Source organism: Thermobia domestica, chromosome 6, assembly GCF_964235325.1.
Source record: "Thermobia domestica chromosome 6, izTheDome1.hap1.1, whole genome shotgun sequence".
Taxonomy (NCBI): Eukaryota; Metazoa; Arthropoda; class Insecta; order Zygentoma; family Lepismatidae; genus Thermobia; species Thermobia domestica.
This window is the reverse complement of record NC_137459.1, coordinates 153,395,422-153,418,326: the sequence shown is the minus strand read 5'-3', so window position 1 is coordinate 153,418,326 and position 22,905 is coordinate 153,395,422. Positions and strand designations below refer to the sequence as shown.

The following is a 22,905-nucleotide window of genomic DNA, read 5'->3' as shown; positions in this document are numbered from 1 at the left end:
AGAGTATAAAGGTTGCTATCTTGACATGACAGTCGTTTTCCTAGCGCTTTGCGTCGACTTCTTTCTACATCCCTTTTGTATCTATATTTCCAGTTCTTTCTGGTGAACTTCACAATTTGTGAACATATTGTCATATTTAAATGATTAAACCTAGGCACACCGTGATTCTATTTCTTATTGTTGTGCTTCTTATACAGTATGCTTCCAGTATATCCGCCAGGTAAGGAGGACGACGGTGTATTCTAAATAGTTCATATTTATATAGAGAGATAACCAGGTGGAACTTTGTCCGCATTATAGCATTTCAGAATGTGGTAACTTTACTTGAGCCTCTTAGATTGAACATTATTCCAAAGGAGGTAGAAAAAATAATAAAATTTGAGTAGATTGCGCATCATATCTATAGTTGGAATAAGAAGCAGGTTTAGAATTTACAAATAATAAATTATACTACATTTTAATAAGGTTAAGAATATACTAATTCTAATAGGTTTTGTAAATATATTATTAGGATAATGGTAATTGGACCTCTTTGAAATAGTAATGTTAATACGTCCGTCCGTACTGCCTACGCTACTCCACGCGATAACTCCTAAATGAAAGCAAACTTTTAATTTATTATTATTATTATTATTATTGGTAGTAGTAGTAGTGGCTTTTTGTAATATATAGCTATAACGATTATCTCGGCCAAGTTTGTTTGTTAACGCAGTCAATCAACACTGCTACTACCATGCAATGAGTTATCAGCTCTACAGCAGATGCTGGAAGTGCCCCTTTCTTTTTTGGTTCAAACACTGGTTCACACGTTTCACCAGGTTGACAGCAACTTGACGAAGAGGGGACGTCTTAATGTTCTTAATGGCATTGCCAATGTTCGTTTCCAGGTCTTGTATAGTTCCAGAATTGTTATTGTATACCTTTTGCTTTAAGTAGCCCCATAGAAATGAATAGCAGTATTGCCGGGTGCATGTCAGTAAAAGATTTATCATGATAATTTTAAAGTTTCTTTTTCGTTGTTTTCAGGAATTGCATAATGTGAATAGATCCTTAATACACCTTTTGATGCACTGAAACATCAGCAATGTTACCAATTCAGAGTGTTAATTTATGAAAATTACGATTTCCCTAGTTCTCCCGTACAGAGGCCTCATCCAATTAATTATTTGTGGAAATGAAAAATTCTTTTTTCTGCTCCATAGTTTCCAACTACTCAAACTAAACAAACTGAAAATTAACAACAGAATATCCATATGTATGAATTATGAGTCAATTTACATGTTTTGCAATATATATATATATATATATATATATACAGTTTCGGTTACATCTTGCAACACTGTGTGGTTCGTAATGCATTTCAATCATTGCCTCCTAGTTTAAAAATGTATGCTTGAACAAAGCTTCATTTTGGTATAACCATTATTTATGTATCACTTCAGGTTCAAAAGTTCTACTATCCCAAACTCCTGGTTACATTGTATATTGGACACCCTATATATATATATATATATATATATAGACTGTCTCATTATTCGTGTGTAAATTTTAATTTCATGGTACTCAGCACTCGTAAAAGGTAGAACTGTGAAATTTGCAGGCAATTTACAGAAGGTCATAAGATTTGTTTGATAGCAAAACGAGATTACGAGTGTTATAGTTTGCAGAGTTACAGGGTCAAAGGTCAAAATGTAATTTTTTCTTTATAGGATATCAATGTTAAATAATAGTCTCACATGTCATTTTTCTGAATATTCATCTCTGGTAGCAAAAATTGGTATATCGACATAAATTCTGATACGAAACAATGTGGTAACGAAAAATGTTGTCAATCGTGACCAGATGACTTCTAGCAGGTCATCTGTGACCTTTGCGGAAAAACTCCCTTTTCAACAGCTTATTGTACACAACTAATTCAGTTGAAGATAATGTTAGTGTTGGAATATAAGAGTACATAGATAGAAAGTGTTTAAAAATGTGCACTAGCCGTTTCAAAGCATATGCATAAAGATCTACCGAACAGCCTTTTTAGCAAAGCGAAGAGGTCACCAATATCATCATAGGTCAAATATCACGTAGTTAAAATGTCATTTGATGTGTTATCAAATAAGATACTGTGGCGTGGGAAATAATGATTTGAGCTACCATAGAACACATGCAGAAAGATCCTTCCAAGAAGTGTGTATTCGCATAGGAAAAAGGTCAGCAATGTCATAAATGGGTCAAAGGTCACGTAGTTAAAATTTCATGTTTGATGTGTTAGCAAGTATGAAACAGCGACGTTTGGAAAATGGTTTGAAAATGAAATCTGTGAGTTTTACGTCCCACGGTTATGCCGGTTAGGCTAAAGGAGACGGTGATTATGGGAAAATGGTTTGAGCTGCGATAGAAAATATGCAGAAAGGTTCTTCCAACGGGTGTGTATGGGCACAGGGAAAATGAAAAAAATGTCATTAAAGGTCAGAGGTCACGCAGTTAAAATTTCATATTTGATGTGTTAGCAAGTATGAAACTGCGATATTGGAAATAATGACTTGAGATGCCATAGAACACATGCAGAAAGGTCCTTCCAGTTGGTGTGTATGAACATAGGAGAAAGGTCAACAATGTTATAAAAGGTCAAAGGTCACACAGTTAACATTTCATATTTGATGTATTAGCAAGTATGAAACTGTGACTTTGGAAATGACGCTTTGAGCTGCCATAGAACAGATGCAGAAAGGTCCCTCCAAGAAGTTTGTATAGGCATAGGAAAAAGGTCAACAATGTCATAAAATGTCAAAAGTCACGCAATTAAAATTTCATGTTTGATGTGTTAGCAAGTATGAAGGTATGACGTTGAAACTGAGGATTTGAGCTGCCATAGAACACGTGAAGAAAGATCCGTGCAAGGGATGCAGATGACCATAATGAAAAGGTCAATATTGGCATAAGGTGAAGAAGCCTAATTTTGTAATTCAGGTACTGCAGACATTGGTAGGTATCTGTTTCTGTGATGTTTAAAACAATGAATAGAACATAGTATGGCTTCCACCTTTTGTTAATTACTTATCTTTGCAAAACTTCATTCGAAATATATTTTTCTTATTGAAACATATTAATAGCTATTTACTACACAGAAATATTTGAAATATTGTCTTATCTGTACAACAAACACTGACGTCTTTGTAGTCTGTAAATCTTTTTCCAGTAGACTGCAATTTATTCCACGTGACCTCCGTGATGTGCTAAACATAAATTCACTCTGTGTGTCACGGTCTTTGCGAAAAATTTTTCAACAGTGTCCGGAGTTATATTTTCAACGACACGCTGTATCGATTGTGGAAGTTCTAGTGTTGCTGAAGAACTTTTATAAACATCTTCCTTGAGAAAGCCCTACAGAAAGAAGTCACATAGGAATAGATCAGGACTTCTAGCTGGCCACTCAACTTCAGAACCCATACTTATTAAACAGTTTCCAAACCTACCTGTTAAAATTTGTAATGTTGACCTAGTACGATGTGCTGGAGCACCATCCTGATTAAACCACATATCATTGTGTGGATCAATATTTAAGCGATCAAGTTCAGGGGAAAGAAATTCTCGCAACATATTTTGGTATATAAGTTAATTAACGTTTCCTTCGAAGAAAAACGGCCCTATTACACCAGTTGCTGTTAGTCCCATCCATACTATAATACCCCTTTAATCCGCACAGCGTTCCTTCTTTCCGGCGGTGGACTGGGTCCCCAGAACTGTGCATGTGATGAAGAAACCGTTCCATTAAAAAATATCTTCATCTGACATTATAATTGATATAAAAAATGGGATTTTCATTTAATTTGTCTATAAACCAGTTACAAAATAAAATTCTGGCACCAAAATCATCATCTTGTAATTTATGTACAATCTTTATCCTGTACGCCTTAACCTCAAGCACACGCAATATCCTTCTCAGCAAAATTCTTTTAACGTTGAGTGCAATACTCCGGCGACGGATTGAGTTTTTTGTTGAATTAAGCACAGAACGAACCACTTTGCGTGTAGTGTATTCAGTATAGATCTTTACAGGTCGTCCTGACTTTCGTTCTCGCTGAGGAAGATGTTCCTTTCTAAAACAGTTAGTTATTCCGAAACTGCTTGTAAAGACGAAGAATTTGGGCATTGCTTATTTTCACACCCCACTGTGCAAGCGCCTTTCTCCGCGTTTTTTGTAACCGACTTCCTACTAAGAACGTAACACTCAAGAAAATCGGCACGTTATTCCTTTGTTAGAGTATCCATTGTGACTTAAACAATTACACACACACACACTTAAAAACATATAGGCCTATGAGTATAAGGAAAAAAAGAAATACGAGGTGTGGCAATTAAATAACGAGACTGGTGTCATAAATTTGACGTATTGCAAAGAAAGTTACAATTGACTGTTATCCCCTTCCATATAGTTCCCTCCCCTATCTATACACCGCTCCATATGTGCCTTCCATTGTTCAAAGCAATGCTGTAGGTCATCAGATGTCACAATGTTCAACGACTCTGCCGTTTTTCGTTTCACCTCTTCCATAGAGTGAAAATGTGATCCCTTCAATGCACTTTTCACTTTCGGGAATAGATAGAAGTCACAGGGAGTCAAGTCTGGGGAATATGGAGGATGGTCGAGCAAAGGAATGCGTTTGCCTGCTAAAAACTACTTCACCCAAAGGGCATTATGGGCATGCGCATTGTCCTACGTTAGTGGAGGATCCATGCATAGTTCTTCCACAAATCCGGTCTATCCTTCCTTATTCTTTCCCTCAGCTTGATTATGACTTCTTTGTAGTAGGTCTGATTCACCGTTTGACCCGGAGGCACCCATTCAGTCATGATTATACCCCTGATATAAAAAAAAAACGATGAGCATTGCCTTTACTTTCGACTTGTTCATTCGTGCTTTTTTCATTCTTGATGATGTGGGAGTCTTCCAGTGCATGGATTGACACTTTGTTTCGGGGTTATACTGGAAAATCCATGTTTCATCACATGTGATGATACATATTAGCAAGTCTGGTTCTGCTTTGAGTCGTTCCATGACGTCACAGCAAATGGGCTTTCGAGTGTCTTTTTGTTCCTGAGAGAGGTTTTTCGGGACAATCTTTGCACAAACTTTTGTCGTGTTTAAATTGTCATGCAAAATTTGTCTTACTGTCTCTTCGTTAATGTTCGTCAGGTCTGCAATTATCCGAATGCTCAGACGTCTTTCTTTCTATACAAGTTCATTAACTTTTTGAACATTTTCGCCCGTTCTTGAACTCAAAGGGCGGCCGGGTCGTTCATCATCTTCAACCTCCTATCTACCTTCTGAAAATCGTTTGTGCCATTCAAAAATTCGCGCACGTGACATAGCATTATCACCATACACCTCTTTTAACATTGCACAACATTCTGTCGGTGTTTTGTTTAATTTCACCAGAAATTTGATGTTAATGCGCTGCTTAACTTTACTGTTCACCATGATTCCGGCACTACGACAGAACACTGTCCTCTTCATGCAAGCCTGCAAAGAAAAGAAAAGCTTTCAGAATCATGAAACAAACAGTGGCTGCTCATGAAGGTTCAAAGATCAACAACTCATCATTAGCTACATCATCCCCATGATTCTCCGCGACAGGAGGTACGCAGTCTCGTTATTTAATTCAAGACCTCGTACAACAGTTCTTATTTTCTTACACAATCACAAGATACACAAGATTCATTTACTCATTTAATATTAAGTTCAACTCCACACTCTACTGCCACACTGTTAAAGTAGGTAGTAACACCAAGCCACCCTTGTGAACGAAACAGACTGGTGAGCCCAAAACATAAACAGATCAGTCATGAAAGGGTATTAATAAACGACAGAAGTGCGTCTCTTCCTACATATGGGGAAACAATTTATTTCCACTGGAGTTATTTTTATTTTCTTCTCAATTTCCTGGGCAAGTATCAAGACAATATTACGGCTGCAATATTAGTTCCAGAAGAATACGGGACATATTTGTTCTTCCCTCAAACTTTTCAACACAATGCATTGTTTGGAAACAGGTTATTTTCAATGTATTATTCTATTTGATGTGGACATAAAGAAATAACGAACAATCTGTAGTACAGTCTGTTCTCCGGAAATTTCTTTTCTTGGAGAACTCCTGAGTGATTTGCATTTACATGTGATATTTTCATTGGAATATACTACCCAAATAATATGTTTTCTAGAATCTAGATAACGAAAGGAAATCATGCACCTAGTATGTTCTAGAATGTCCTGCACACAATAGTGCGCATTCTACAATGACTTCCTAAAATTAAGTATTCATGTTATGTAAAAAGATAAAGTTTTTCTGAGAGCCAAGAAAAATGAGCCGAGAGCTTACTTTCAAACATTATACGAAATAAATTTAACATTTTGCATAGTTTCATGCCACTAATATACGAAAAACGAACTCTTCGTGATCTTTACCCCTTAAGATCATCCAAATTTTCATTTTTGTTGAAACGAAACCTTCAATAATAATGTGATTGCATAAAGGTCTTCACCACAGTGAAAATCAAACTACCGCTAATTTTATAGTTTTTCTGTAATATGTTCAAAATAAATACAAATATTGGGAAAGCAAAAACATAATGCGCTAGATATTATGATTCTGCATGTGATACCGTCATCACAACTCACTTATCTGTTTTCCATTTGCAACTGCCGAATGATTTAGCATTTTTTGCGGGTTTTGTAAATAGCGGCACACCCAAACAAGATAGGTGAGTTGTGATAACGGTATCACATGCAGAATATTATCTAGTGCACTATGTTTTTGTTTTTCCAATAATGTTATTTGTTTTCAAGATATTATAAAAAACTTTAAAATTAGCGGTAGTTTCATTTCGCTGTGGTGAAGATCCATAACCACCAGGTACTGATGGTAACCAACAATGCAGTGGTATTAATTATTCCTGCCAGGGATACTATGCTATTTTCATGGTATAAGCTGGGGATAAGCTTTTACGTGAGTGTGATTTCCCCTGTACCCCGTCGTTTATTCGGACACTGCTGACAGCAAAACATTGACTATTTTCGGGAACATTGCACGGTCACAAACAGAGGGCCATAGCTACCATACGGCTAAACCACAGCACATACGTACTTCGTTGATTTGCCTCGAGAGGACCCCCAAGTTGCCAGTCCAGGTCATTCCGATGCACAAGGAGTTAGCACTGAAGAAACACTGAGTGCACAACCAACAAACAATACATCACCATTGAGCAGACCTACCTTGTCTGTTAAGTCATCCGTGAAGTTGAAGTGGGCAACTACTACGTTGTGTGTTGTGAATCACGATCATAGTGTAGTGTGTTGTGACAATGTCTCATTACACCAATCAGGAACATTCCGAGATGATTTTTGTGTATGGAGAAACACATGGAAATGGTAGGCAGGCAGCCCGATTATACAACGATCGATATCCTAATAGACGCCAACCGCATCATGCAACATTTGCAACGCTGTTCCGTCGTTTGTGTGAGACCGAAACGTTTCACCCTGCCATGTATGACACGGGAAGACCACGTGAGGAACGCACTGTGCATGCCGAAGAACGTATTTTACGACATGTTCTCGATGACCCGAGTGTAAGTTCCAGGGAGCTTGCCCGTCAGCATAATGTCAGTCATGAGAGGGTGTTCTCGATCCTTCATGCCAACAATTTTTACCCCTATCATTTGCAACGGGTACAGGGTCTATCATCAGGGGATATTCCTCCCAGGCTGGACTTCTGTAATTAGGTTCTCCATTTGGTGGCAACAACTGTCGGTTTTCTCTCCTCCATTTTGTTTACAGATGAAGCCCAATTTGGAAGGGATGGTATCCAGAATTTTCATAATAGTCATCTGTGATCTGTGGATAATCCACATGGAATGGTACAGGCCCGTCACCAGCACCAGATTCGTATCGGCATTTGGGCAGGGATTTTGGGTGACCATCTCATTGGACCAGTTGTTCTTGCGCAACGACTCACTGGGCCTATCTATTTGAACTTCTTGCGCGAGATACTTCCTACACTTCTGGAGGATGTGCCGTTGGTCTTACGACAACATATGTGGTATATGCACGATGGTGCTCGGCGCATTTCTGTCACCCCGTGCGTGATTATTTGAAAACTGTTTTCCCGGGCAAGTTGATCAGCCGTGGCGGCCCAATGTCATGGCCTTCCCGGTCGCCGGATTTAAACCCTCTGGATTTCTATTTATGGGGGCATCTCAAAACTGTTGTTTATGCTACTCCGGTACCTGATATCCAAACGTTGGAACAACGCGTCCTAGCCGCTTGTGACGCTTTGCAGGAAGACCCACACACGTTTCGATGTGCGCCGGTCTGTGCGACGACGTCTGAATACCTGTGTTCAGAGTGGTGGACGTCATTTTGAGCATCTTCTTTAGTGTTGCCACAGGTAAGACTGTTGTAAGACTTCTGAAACCTTTAGTGTCATTCTTTGTGATACTTATTCATCACGGACACCAGTACGAGCTGTAGTGTATCATCCTTGAAAATACAGTCCATGTTTGCCTGTACGCATGCTTACTTTTATCCATATTTTCCATGCCTCAGTTGCCTACTCGGTAGGGCCTACAGCGATTGTCGGCCCTGCAATGTCTGCGTACTCTGCTTGTTGCGGAACCGCTGCATCAACACCCATGTCCGGCGGTGTTCCCTTAATTGGTCCCCGACGCTGCAATGGGGAATCCCCACTTTTCCAGCTCTCACCCCACAGTTCGTACGTAAGCCATACGTAACACGTCAGAGTACATACGTCTGTTTCACTTTTCACTACTCCTACCATGTCTGCTTTGCGGAATCCCCTTCTTCCTGTATGGACTCCCATTGCGCAGTTCCATCTGCTCCATTCAGTTTGCACCATCAGTTCCCTTGAGTATGATTTTCTTTCTCATTTTGTGGGCCAACGTCACTATCTCAATTCGTTCGGGAGATATTCTACTTTATCCACGGTGTGTGGGCGATCTTTTGCTCGGTTCCTGCTGGAACACGCCACCTCTTTCGACTTCTGTTAATTGACTTGTTTCCAGTTGTGGAGTCACCTCCCGAAGTGTATTCACCCACACTTCATATCCACAACTTCCTTGTTGGTCACCATCAGTACCTGGTGGTTATGCAACCACACATATTTAATATGACGTGTCCATCAATTAGTCTCTGTTTGAGATCTCGACATGGTTACAACTAATTATGGTTACCAGGTGGGAAACCTATCCATTCACGCCTATTTTGACGTATCTTTACCTGACAGTTTATCCGGGAGTCCCTACTCTCCTTTGGGGAATCCCTTGTGCACTGATTTCACGACTGCGACATACCCATCTTTGAATAGAGCAGGTTTCGTTCCTTTGAGGTGACAATGCCGCCTTGCCTCTATCATTCGAATAGAGAAGATATAGCGCTCTAAAGTGTATTTTGCCACGTTTTCGGCATCATGTAGCTCCGAAACTATGTGTCCTAGAGAAAAGTGCAAATGGACTTTTTTTTTTCTTGTTTCGATGTTGGGAATCACCTCCCGAATTTTGTCGGAGGAGTTTCCTACCACCCTGTATATATATATATATATATATATATATATATATATATATATATATATATATATATATATATATACTTCATTGAAGAAAATAAGCCCTGAAGTGGAGAAGGCGTGCTATCACAGTATCCACAGGATCTTTTGCAATGACTTGTTGGGTCGTAATGAAAACACTACCTTCGCAAAAAAAAAAAAAAAAAAAAAAAAAAAAACTACACTTTCTTTAATTTGTTCATTTCTTGCAAAGGGGGTTGTCAAATTAGCAAAAGAGCGTAGTTATTAAAAGTGCGTATTTGTGTTCCAAGCTGATTTACTTATTTATGTGCACTGCAGCTTTTCCTGCTAGTGTATTAACTATCGTGCACACTTTTGGTGCACGGGATCACGGGTTCGATTCCTAGTGGAAGAGCTTTGATATATGAACGAATTATGGTGGCTCGTATTCTACATTACGGATTCTGGTATAGATCCATGTGTCATATAGCCTTGCTGCTTAAAAAAGACGATAAACTCCAACCAAATAAGCAATTTAGTGGTACATCGTGTTCATTTTAGTCACGTTAGCAGACCACAAGTCTAGTCACAAATACCATACATTAGTAACACACAGCACATCAAGGAGCATAGTACAAAACATTCCGAATTCTTTGTCCAATATGGGTGTTTTGAAACACCTTATTAGCGTTTTGGCGAACGTACTGTCAAATTTGATGTACGTTCTATGTTGTTTTCAGCACCAACTGTTTTATGAGATCTCTTTTTAGCTTATCTAAGTTCTTCAGTTTCTTCGACATTTGTTGCTTATGCTTCCTTTTGGTCAAATACAAATTTAATGTTTCACATGCTGTTTGTATGAAGGTATAACATGGTCTTTGTAAATAATATATATAAAAAGGGACAAAAGAAAACCATCTTGACGGCCGGATTACCAAGAGGTCGTCTAATTGAGGGCCACGCAAGGGAGAATGTAGATGAAATGTTCCCAAAAAACGATTCAGCAGCCATATATTATTAATGTCTATAGTGAAGGAAGCAAATGTATAATAGATAATTTATCTTGATAAGACTAGTTCTTTTGCAAGCTAAAGTTTTGTGCGTCAAAATCACGGCATTTTATCAGTTTATGTGGGAAAAAAATGTAAAGTTGAATCAAGTGGAGTGCGTAAGAAGTTGTTTTGCCTTTTCAACTGAGTCTTTCCTTGTTGTTAAGTTGTCTTTCTTTGTTATCATATTGTTATATACGAGCCGTTTCACTACGTTTTCCAACTTCTGTTGGCATAGGTTGAAATAGTAGTAGTCAAACCGCCTCAAGAGGTATTTCAACTTCTATGGAAAGGTACATTTAATTAGTTACTTTGTTAGTTTGCAGTTAAACTTCTATTTTAGTACCAAGGCTTGGGAGATATGGATCTAGAGCTTAACATAGAAGTAAGCACATGAGTTCCCACTGGGAGTCGAATCTAGATGTCCTGCACAAAGCCGCATTCGCTAACCGTATAGCCAGAAGAAAGCTCCGAAAGGAACACGAATAAACCTACAAGAGTGGTTTCTACACGCATGTTTATATACATGTAACAAACAGACATTTCTGCATAATGGGAATAGACAAAGAATTGTATTATAATTTCTCACATTTTGATTTTGAAGTAGAAGAGAAAACTAGAGGCAAAATGTGGGCTTCTATACGCTTCGCGGAGAGATGCCCTAAGTTATGTAAACAATTTGTAACAATTTCTGGAGTGAACAAGCGGTTTTTAAGTGGCATTTAGTAAGATACGTTAACCTTATTTGTTTAATGTAGCGTAACTTTATATTGGGAAGGTAGAGCTTTATGATTTGATTGTTTCTACATAGAAATTGAATGTATTCTTTTTTCTTTTCCATTTCAGATATTGGAAGGGGACGATTTTCGCACTTTTGATATTTATTCGCGTTCCGTTCTTCGACTTAACGCCACAGAAGACGCCAACTATACTTGTCAGGCTTTAAATAGGCCTGCTGGTAATGTTAGCACGGATAATAGAACATTCCCCATCTTCGTGACTCTTCCACCTCGAGGTAAGTACAAAACAGTATGAACTCTAGTGAATATTGTTGAACATCTGACGCAATGAGTTATTTCCTAGGTAATTATTCAAGACAGAAATATCAAGTATGTGTCAATATATCCATTCAGTTGTATACAAGACGCTGTGTGTGTGTGCAGAATCAGAAAAGGAATGGATTAAAGTCGATTTGGTAAATCCCGCAATGCAAGGTATTTCTCATGTGCCGTGACAATCTTGTAATTTCACGAAAAGAAAATCAAGCAATATCTGATCCGTATTATTCCTCTTATAGGCAAAATGACACGATATCAGTAATCTCTACAATATTATTGCATCTTCAGTTATCTGAGGTGGAAAGTAGACATAGAGTTTCGTGAAAAATATAATGTCTGAAAGGTTCTAAACATAATTAATATAATTGAGAGTAAATTCTTAGATGCAGTTCAAACTATCGTTTTCATTTCTGGGACATTCCATGTGAAATCAAGCACATATTTAATATAATTCTAAACATACTTCTAAACATATTTAATATAATTGAGAGTAAATTCTTAGATGCAGTTTAAACTATCGTTTTCATTTCTGAGACATTCCATGTGAAATCAACCAATGAAATGACAAAATCTGATCTGACGATCTTAGATTTTTGTAAAACTTGGTGCAGAGCTTTGTTACAGTGGGAGATGAAAAAAGCCCAAATATTATGCCTCTCCTCCTGAAAGTGTCCTCATACAGGGTGTTCAAAAATTGCCTAAAAGGGCATGTTTTCAGTTACAGTGATTATTAAAAATTGTCATAAAATGGTTAATATGTGCAATAGACACATGAAACAAACTCCATTGGAAAGCTTAAGGATTGCTATACAAGTTGTTCTATATTGAAAAAAAAACTGTATAATAAAAATTACACTTCAAAAATTAAAATTCAAATTTAAATGTTGATTTTTGTACAGAAATGTCCCTGATTTTGTTCAAAATTGTCCTGGTTGTAGTCTCGTATCTGCACTAAAACATCGCAAAGTTTCATTTTGGGCACTCAATGGGATCCGATTCAAAATTCAACATAAACCAAACATTGCACGATATTGACTGTGTGAATATGTGGTTTCAGATCGATAACCATTTGCCAGTAGCTATTTACCTGCAGCATGAAACAAATTTATATTCAACTTTGTTTCTTGATGTATTCATTTGAAATGAAAATGAAATGAAATCTTTAAGTTTAACGTCCCACGGTTATGCCGGTTAGGCTAAAGGAGACGGTGATAATGAGAAATGAATGATATGGTGGAATGAAGAAAGTGGGAGGAAACGGGAGAACCCCGATAAAACCCACGAGCACGGTGTTTGTCCACCACAAAGTCCACACGGCGCGAGCTGAGATCGAACCAGGGACTCCAGGTACCGGAGGTGAACTCTCTACCACTGAGCCACCGCGCCCCCTGTATTCATTTGATTTACACAATTATTCACCTTTCGAGTTATTTAGACAGGTATTACATTTCCGAACATTACTCAATAGAGGTCATTATTCTTGTTAGTCAGTATGGATGTTTATAAATTTATATTGGCTACATTGATACATGTTATTTTATTTTCATTCCTTTGTTTCAGGACTGCTGTTACAGAACTTATTATGAAAGGGAGGGATAAATTTATCTTCCTTTCACAATATTTGTATCGAATGTGTTATGAAACATAGTGGCCGTTTTCACAATCACTTTACACACTTTCAGCACAAACAATTAGTCAATAAATTACTTTTCCTATTTCAGTGATGCACTTCCATATGTTTGTAACAGCAATCCTGAAACAAATGAATGAAAATAACATGTATCAATGTAGCCAATATAAATTTATAAACATCCATACTGACTAACAAGAATAATTGCCTCTATTGAGTAAAGTTCGGAAACGTAATACCTGTCTAAATAACTCGAAAGGTGAATAATTGTGTAAATTCAAATGAATACATTAAGAAACAAATTAAGTTGAATATAAATTCGTTTCATGCAGCAGGTAAATAGCTACAGGCAAATGGTTATCGATCTGAACCCAGATATTCACACAGTCAATATTTTGCAATGTTTGGTTTATGTTGAATTTTGAATCGGATCCCATTGAGTGCCCAAAATGAAACTTTGCGATGTTTTAGTGCAGATACGAGACTACAACCAGGAATATTTTGAACAAAATCACATGAACATTTCTGTACGAAAATCAAAATTTAAATTTGAATTTGAATTTTTGAAGTGTTACTTTTTATTATACAGGTTTTTTAGTATAGCACAACTTGTATAGCAATCCTTAAGCTTTCCAATGGTGTTTGTTGCATGTCTCTACTGCAAATATTAATCATTTTATTACAATTTTAATAATCTCTGTGACTGAAAAAATGCTCTTTTTTGGCAAGTTTTGAACACCCTGTATGGGGACACTTTCAGGAGGTGAGGGATAGTATTTGGGATTTTTCATCTCCCATTGTAATAAAGCTGTGCACCAATTTTTACAATAATCTGAAATAGTCAAGTTTGATGACTTGTTGATTTGACATGGAAGAAAGGACATTCCGGTGTTTCTTCCACCGGAGATTATTGACTTCGGTCATTTTATCCTTCGTTTCCCAAAATAATCTTACTTTTGGGGTAGGATGTAAGATCCCAAATTCTTCTTTAATATGGAAAAATGTAACTAGAAACGACAAACATAAGTCTAGAAATAGCTTATATATAAGCACTTTGTTTACTCAATGTGTCAATTTGGTCTTATTTTGTTGTGATTTGTTCAATAAAAGTAGAAATTTAGAACTATCACTTTAATTTGGTATGAATAAATTGCTACGTGGGCTGTACACAAGTTAACAAGCTCTTATAAGTGCACTTTACAGTAATTGTTTAAAATTCCTCGTTTTATAGATTTGATGTACTTGCTAAAAATTAATATGCTTTGATTAAGCTTCTATACAGTGACTATTTCTTTTAAGATGCAGATTGGCTTTATTTCTTAAAAACTTTCTTATATTTAAACACACTTTTATATAAGTGTTCTTTTTATACTTTTGATGTGGAAACACTTATATAATGCATAACTACTTTGATCATTAAATGATATTCACAGATCGTATATAGTTAAGCTGTCCAAATGGCCAGAATAACATGAATACAAAAGTACCAAATACAATGCTCTTTAACACAGTTTTTTTTCTACAATGTGCAACTACCACATAATTGATTCACGTTTCAAATATCTATTTGAACGTTGTAAATACTTTTAGACTGGTTGAACCGTCGGTTGCAGTAAAACAATCTTTCGTCCTCGTGTTGTGCTGAAAACAATACGCATACTGTTGACAATGGAATGTGTTTCTGATGTCGATACGATCGATCGAGTTTGAATTCAATGGAACGGGCTATGTACATAATTTTTTATACAACATTCCGTCAGCAAAGTGGGGAGAAACCATAATTACTATACAAACAATTCGTATTGTGTATAATATTACATGTGCGTCGTAGTTTCCTAGATTTTACCAATTTCCAATAGTAGTTGATGAAAAAGTGTTCCACATGCTCAAGATATCATTTATATATCAACTCCTGCGTCAGATGATGCAGCTTTAAACTACTTAAAAGCTTTGGAAATGTAGTTTTGAAATTAGCATAAACGAAGAATTTGAAAAAGGCGACAAATGAGGTTTCATACGATCATGCTATATGCCTGACAAACTCTCAGTATCAGCTGCTTCCTTGTGAAGAAGAGAAAAAACAGAGACTTGCGTTTTATTTGTTATATCAGGATTGCCAGGACGTAAAGTCATCTGAATGTCTAATATTTTTTTATTTGTTTTATTGAGTTTCATGTTCCAAAAATGTACTCTGTAAGCTTAAGAAATTAACATTTATTAACGTAAGTGAGGATAATGAAATATATTGTGGACAATATATATTCATGTTCAACTCGAGAGTAAACTTCATCGATTAGTTTATTGGAGTTGGACCTATTTATCTTTTAGCACGGAGGCTATACGAGACGAAACGCATTGCTTAACCTTCTTTTTACCAAGTGGGGTGCAAACACACTCCAGTGCTAATTATTCTGTTCTCGCTGTTGTAAGAATATTTCTATAATGATGAGATTCAACGACTTTAATTATTTATTTGTATGAAATATTTTTACAGGGAAACCAATTGTACTAAATGTATTGTATTCTAAATATTTACAAATTATTAGAATGGGGTCCAAGTACACCTCATTTGGTAAATCATGTTACTTTTTAATAAGCATGATTATCCTCATCGATCACGAGGTGGTAGCTCATTTAGCTTGCTTTTCATAGTTAATTGTTCCTATTGTGCAGTTATCATGCACAAATATGGAAGTGTAGTGATAGGTGATAGTGTAACGCCTGTACCTTTCCTCTCTGTCTTGTGCTCTCTTTACAAGGTAAATGAGTCTTAGGTATTGCAGTAACGCTACTTCTCTCGAATGTTAGTGATAATGACTTGCTAATATTTTCGGGCGCATTGTTGGAGCAAGAAATAAGGATGAGAAGCAAGAACGAAACTACGCAACAAATATTCCTGATGAATTGAACCAAGGAAAATGTTTCAAGTGTCCTCTCTCCAGGGACAGAAAGGTCTGAACAAAATGTGACGTTTGTGGCAGTTTTATTTGCAAAGAACACTCAACGAAAAAGATTGTATGCGAAGACTGTTAGTGTTTGCAATGATTTTAATATTCTTACATGGTTCTGTATTTGAATGGATATTAAGCAAGTCATTTTATAACAATATTGGAATATTGTTTGTTTGTAGAGAAGTATTAACATGCTGTATTTTACACAAAATTCAAACTATACTGTATTTGTGAGAAAATATAGGAATATATTATATTATTTTATATGTCGACACACTAACTATGCAATAAAAGTCTCATTTCAACATTTATATATTATAATAATTAAACATTTTTTATTAAAAACAACGATTTATGGGTGGGGTGGATTTGCATCCCACTCGGTAAATAACGTGAAACATTTAAGTTGGTAAAAACAAGGTTAAAGTGGGATCGGACATATTGCATCAAAATCGAGTTTTTTTTTTTTTTTTTTTGTAGAAACTATAGCAGAAAGTTGTATTTTTTTACACTTTACATGAGTATTTACAGAAACTCAGAGCTTGGGCTTTAATCTACCTCTTATTATAGACGGACTTGAGCCTAAAGTAATATGATTTTTCTAAGGTTAAAAGGTCTAATAAATTTTATGGAAGTAAACACGGAGCAGACACAGACACACAAAGAGTACATATTAGAAGCTTTCTTAGGCTCGCTTTATTATTCTTATTTGTACTGAAGTCTGTGAAAGTTACCATATGATCTGCTGAGCAGTTATGCGTTTTGTTTTCCACGTTAACTTTTATAAAATTTATTTAGTTTTGCCTAAACTTGATTGCTGATTCGTTTGTATTTTCAAATAATCTCTATTTTAGGGGATTGAAATCTCCAATATTGATTAGTGTAAGAAGGCAAATTCAGTAGTTTTTAGTTTGTGCAAATAAAACTTCTCACAGTTACTTACCACTCACTTTTACTGTGCATACGGAATCACTAATACAACTATTATTACTTAAAAACACAATATTTACGTTGCTGATTGCTCCTCCGTTAATCGAAGCTCTCTGTTTTCCTTCGAAGATTCCGATTGTTTTGCTTCCAATCCCTGTAATTTGTAGTAATTTTGAGGAAGATGGACTTTGAGGATTTGAAGTATTTTGCTTTCTCCACGAGATAAATTGCTTCCATTTTAAACATTTCGCTTCATTTTGCATTGGATACGGAGCAAAATATTGCCAAATTAAACTTCTTTTTCCACTTGATGATATCGCTGTGTGTTTACCTTCCATTCTTTCTTGAATGTTGATTCTTCCAGATTAGGTGAAGAACTGAGCTAACTTCTTTCTAAGTTCAGCAATACAGGGTAGCACAAAAGTAGGTATACAGTCCCATACTGATCAACTCATTGATTTTTATATCATTTCTTACTGTTATCCATCAGGTAGACTTAGTTTATTTTTTATTTGTGTTAATGTGTTTTTTCTTACATCTTAAGCCCGGAACAGCCGAAGCAAATATATCTATAAGCTAGAATGTTATACTTGATCAATGTAGGGGTGTATACCTACTTTTGGGCCACTCTGTGACCTATGATTACAGTTTTTTTTTTTTTCGTTTTCACCAGTGATGATATTATTTGTTCGTAAGTTGTAGTTTCTGAGGGTATTTTCGCTAACTAACAAACTAAGGGCGTTAGACTAGCCCAAATATTTTCCAACTTTTTTTAATTATCTTTGTTTTTTTCTGATATGCACATACTACCAACAATTAACGCACAGATCTAGTTACACAATATAACATTAACGTTAAGCTTGTTTCTAATGAGACCTACAAGAGGTCTGCAACAAGAGAACAACATCTGTTTTGAAGTACATTGCAATACGATCCATTTCCAACCGCTTCATCCAAAGAACACAAATGTTTGCATTGTGGAAGAATGAAAGTCGTAGCTCGATAGTATGTATTTATAAATACAAGAAAGATAATAAATATACTTGTGTTTATTTGTAAATTTAAAAAAAAAAAGAAATAAAAAAGATTACTAGTTTTTTTTTATTTTTGCGTGAAAATAAAAGTTTTTCAATCGTTAAAATAATATTAATATGCACACTGTATATATTTTAGTAAAATGAACTTATTTAAAAAAAAATGATTAAGCGCTATAATTTTCTCGCCTTTTTATTTTTCTTCAGATGTCAAAAGGAAATCAATTGCTCGTTATTATATATAATGATAGAACTGTTCGTATTAAGATTTACATATCGACTTTTGATATGTTTCAAATACTAAGCGTATCGAAATGTATGAAAACAGAAATACGTAAGGGCTCCCTCGTCGCCATGCGATTAGCGGACGCGCCTTTGGTACGAGAAGCATGGCTTGGTCACCAGTAAGAGCTCATGTAATTTGCGTCCTATTTTAGACTGTATGTCCACGTTTCATGTGACCTTGGTGCTAAAAGAGACGCTAAACTGCAATACAAATAAACAAACAAACAAGAATTACCATAAGTTATCAGAAAATCGACAAACGGAATAATATCATAAAATACTGAAAAACATCAAATACGAAAAGAAGACAAGACTGAAACTTAAAGTAGGTAAAAATGACAAGAAAATAACCTTAACTAGAAATTGCCAGCGTTACATACCTTTAAGTAAAAACAAAAATGTACGAAAAGAACAATTAAATTAGTCTAAAATATCACAGCTAAATCAGTCTGTCTTGTTTTTTTTTAATCCCTTTCATGTAGAAAAATTCGTATTAAATCGATTTTCATAATTTATTTAAGAAAATATATATATATATATATATATATATATATATATATATATATATATATATATATATATATATATATATATATATATATATATATATATAAATCAGTAATGCAGCAGAGGAAATTCGAGCTTTGAGTTTTGATGTTTTGCGTCCTTACGCAACACCGAGCGTACATTCAGATTATATAACGCCATTTTAAGAAGAGAAGAAAATGAAAAAGCTACGAGTCGTATTCTGATATAATTTATTCATTCGTACAAGGAAAATAATGTACTTTGCTGTTTATTAAATAGAGAGGAAAGATAGATTATTAAATTCCGGTTTAACGAGAGAGAAAATAAAGACAAAATCATGAAAAATATCATTCAGAAATTCGTCGGTATTTTTATATTTCTGTAAAGTTTGGTATTTAGCTTTAGATATGGTTCGGTATTTCAGTTTCGGTTTGGTATTTCGGTATTTTCGGTGTGTCGATATTTCTGTTTTTTGTTTTTTCTGTATGTCGATATTTCTGTATTTCAGTATTTCGGTATATTAATATATCGGTTTTTCGGTATTTCGATATATAAGTGTTGCGGTGTGAATAATACCGAAATTTCGGTATTCAGAAATATCGATATCGGTTTCGGTGTTCGGTTATTTTATTTTATTTTATTTTATTTTATAGTTCTAGTTTCTGGTTATTTCTAAGAATGTCTTGGCTGTATGCAACCAACAATACATATTTATGCGGGCTTACATACCAGGAAAGGATAAATATCCAGACAACAGAAAAGTTATCTGTCCATTCTTCCTCCCCTCTTTTCATCCGAGTTCAGAATTGCAACACGACAACGAAGGGTACTTACAGCTAGTATATTATAAATTTATTGTATATGAGAGCACTCCCTGTGCTTTTCGTTTTATTCATGCATAACTAAGATTTAATTTTAGAAAAGGAAGTTCCTTAAAAACAAATATTTTCTGGTTTTATTGCAACTTGTTTATTTTTTTTAATTTTGTAGCAGAATATGTCTTATTTTTAAAGAAAATTTTTCAAATTTACTTTTATTATTTTTATTTTCTAATCTTGCTAGAACTTTTCCAAACTCCGTGATTTTTCGTGTTACATATTTTCATCTTTCGTCAAAAAGAAATAGTAAACTGGTCTAATTGCATTGAAGTTTAGCGTCTCTTTTAGCACCAATACTATATAAGACGAGGACCTTCAGTTCAACTTGGGATCCGAACTACATGAGCTCCCGGCGAGATTGAACCCGGATCTCCCGCGGCAAGGGAACGTACGCTAACTTTATAACTACGAGGAAGCTCACAAGTAGTCGTCAGTGAAACAATGAATGTAAACCCTGTTTGAATGATATGTCTACTTCACTTGATGTTCAGAAACCAGAAAATATAATATAAACATGTTTACCGACACCTATTGTCCACCGTACTAAATTCCAATGTATTTTTTATGTCCGTAGTAAAATACTAATATACTTTAGCAGTTCTATGTACAGACATAATCGAAAAAATTGAGCGCTCGTCACTTCCTTACGATCTTTATATTGTCTTTGTGTGTATAAAGAAAAATATATTTTTATTTAAATCTCTTCTTGCAAGCCTAATCAACCCATCGCACTTGTATGAGAGTGTTCTTTCTTCCTTTTTGATCGTGGTTCGTTTTTAAACACAACTGTACATACGTGAAAACAACCCTGTAAAAGAATGAAATTAAAGACAGCAATGAGTGCATTATACTAAAATTAAATAATACGTAGGAATAAAAATGCGTTTTATTTTGTAGAAATTGTTCTGCTTTAAATATTTAATGCTGCAATTGTCAGTGTGTTTTGCAGCCATCTGTGTGATCGTATAAAATTAAATTGGTAAGCCACGGTATAAACCTAATGAGAACAATAACTATTCATATAAACTGAGAGACATTCAGATGTGCAGTGTGCTGATAAATATTAAGCAAACGCAGCAGAAAAATCAGAAAAGACAATTTTGTGCTATAAGCCTTGCGGAGTATAATCCTGAAATGTTGTTGCTCTATGGTGTAGGGTTAGAGATGTATGACTTTCCCTAGAGAATAGAGGTGGGGATGGCTAATGGCCTATTAAACAGGAACTGCTCTAATGGGCCGTGAAACCCGGGGCTGCCCACAGCCCTTGCACCTCCTGGGATCCGAACAAATTTTAATTTCTGAAGGGGGATGGTAAGTGGTTTCTCCTCCCGCTCTTTCAAGATGCATGGGATGAGAGTACAGTGGAATGCTGGAGGCAGATGAGGGTGGGTGGCCCCCTTGTGGAAGTACGGATCGTCATTCCAAGTTCCTCTACATTCTAGCTTGTCTTCATGGAGCTCTTTGGCGTCGCTAATTTGATGCAAGCTTGCATACCGGTAATGATTGTATGGAACCAGTTAGGCGTGCTGGCATTAAGACCTTTGTCGCACGATTTAACTTTGTAAGAACTTGTTGAGTGGAACCAACGAGACAACTTTTAGCAGTGTTAGCTCTCAGTAAACATCAGCTATCAAGGGGAAGATTGGTCTATTCATGAACAAGGTAGTAAACTGTGAAGACTTCATAACAGACTAAGGAACTTTATAGTTAATTTATCATTGTCATCAAGTTTTACATGGAATGCAGTAGGTGAGAAAGTGTATAGCCTTCATTCTAAAGGAAGCATGTTCAAGCCATTAGAAGAATCGTTTGATCTAGATCTCTCCAAGTATTTTTCTGTGTTGTATATGAATGTGTTGTGCGACATACCATACTCCCATCCTAAGTAGCACGTATTTTGCTATAAGCAGTCAGCTGTCATAATTAACTGGATCTGGTGACTGTAAGACATGACACTCCCGAATTTGAATTCACCTTTATTGTCCCGAATTTGAATTCACCTTTATTGTCAATTCGTTGTTATATCATTATTCTATTTTTTTTAAATCAGGCCTTTCAGCTTACAAGGCAGAAGTGTCGGACTTAGAATTGAAATCAGTCATGGTTAATACTTTCAATTTCATTCCTACTCAATCCTGAATTTTGTGCTCCATGCAACATTATGTAAAAAGTAACACAAACATTTATACTACATAAACAAGCTCGTTTATTAGGCACTTTTTAGTAAAGTAATTATGTTGCTTAATTTTATTTTTTGTTCCATATTGAACATTATCTCTTTCAAGAAATTTTCTTAACGCGACGTAGTTGCACAAACGTATTGAAAAACCTAACCTGGAAAGTCCAGAGGAATCTTAAAATCATAGTTCATTTTAGACGCATGTTCAAACCAAAGCTCAACGTACTCAAGCGCTCTCCGAAATGTGTGAACAAATAATACATGTTGAATTGAATATATTGTAAAAAAAAAAAAATGCATTGATTTTGTAATGCAATTTAACCCCACAGAAAGAAAGCATTGGATACTCCAGTTGTCCATTCCAATTTAATATTTTGGTAATTACATCAATCCATAGTTCGGTACTAGATTTTATGGAAAATTACCAAATTCTAATATAATACATTCTTCTGGAATTTTTATTTATTACGATCACGATGTGGGACTTACAAACTTGTACTGTTATTACATCCATTCATCCGTCCGTCCGTATGTTACTCCACGCAATAGCTTTTGAACTAAAGCGATTTTTTTAAAAAAAAGTATTTTTATCTTTTCTTTTCTGCAGTAGACAGCTAAAACGATTATCTCGGCAAACTTTGTTAATGAAGTTAATCCGTTAGCATCTTCATGGATAAAGGTGACACTAACGGTGACTATCCATATACCGTTTAATTTTATAGCATTTCCTAGCTTATATGCAACTTGCACAGTAACAAAAAAAGTCGGTTGCCTATAATACAAGGATGTGGAATCGCATAATCCTCCTTAC

At 35.7% G+C, this 22,905-nt stretch overlaps 1 protein-coding gene across 1 annotated transcript in view; it reads left to right on the top strand.

Moving 5' to 3' along the window:
- The window catches only part of LOC145687340 (tyrosine-protein kinase transmembrane receptor Ror2-like), a gene marked incomplete at its 5' end in the record, with an annotated part of 897,387 nt that overhangs the window by 666,179 nt on the left and 208,303 nt on the right, over nucleotides 1–22,905 (top strand). The window contains one exon of the mRNA XM_081760797.1: nucleotides 11,468–11,636. Coding sequence (XP_081616923.1) covers nucleotides 11,468–11,636 — 169 coding nt within the window. The remainder of the gene's footprint in view (nucleotides 1–11,467; nucleotides 11,637–22,905) is intronic.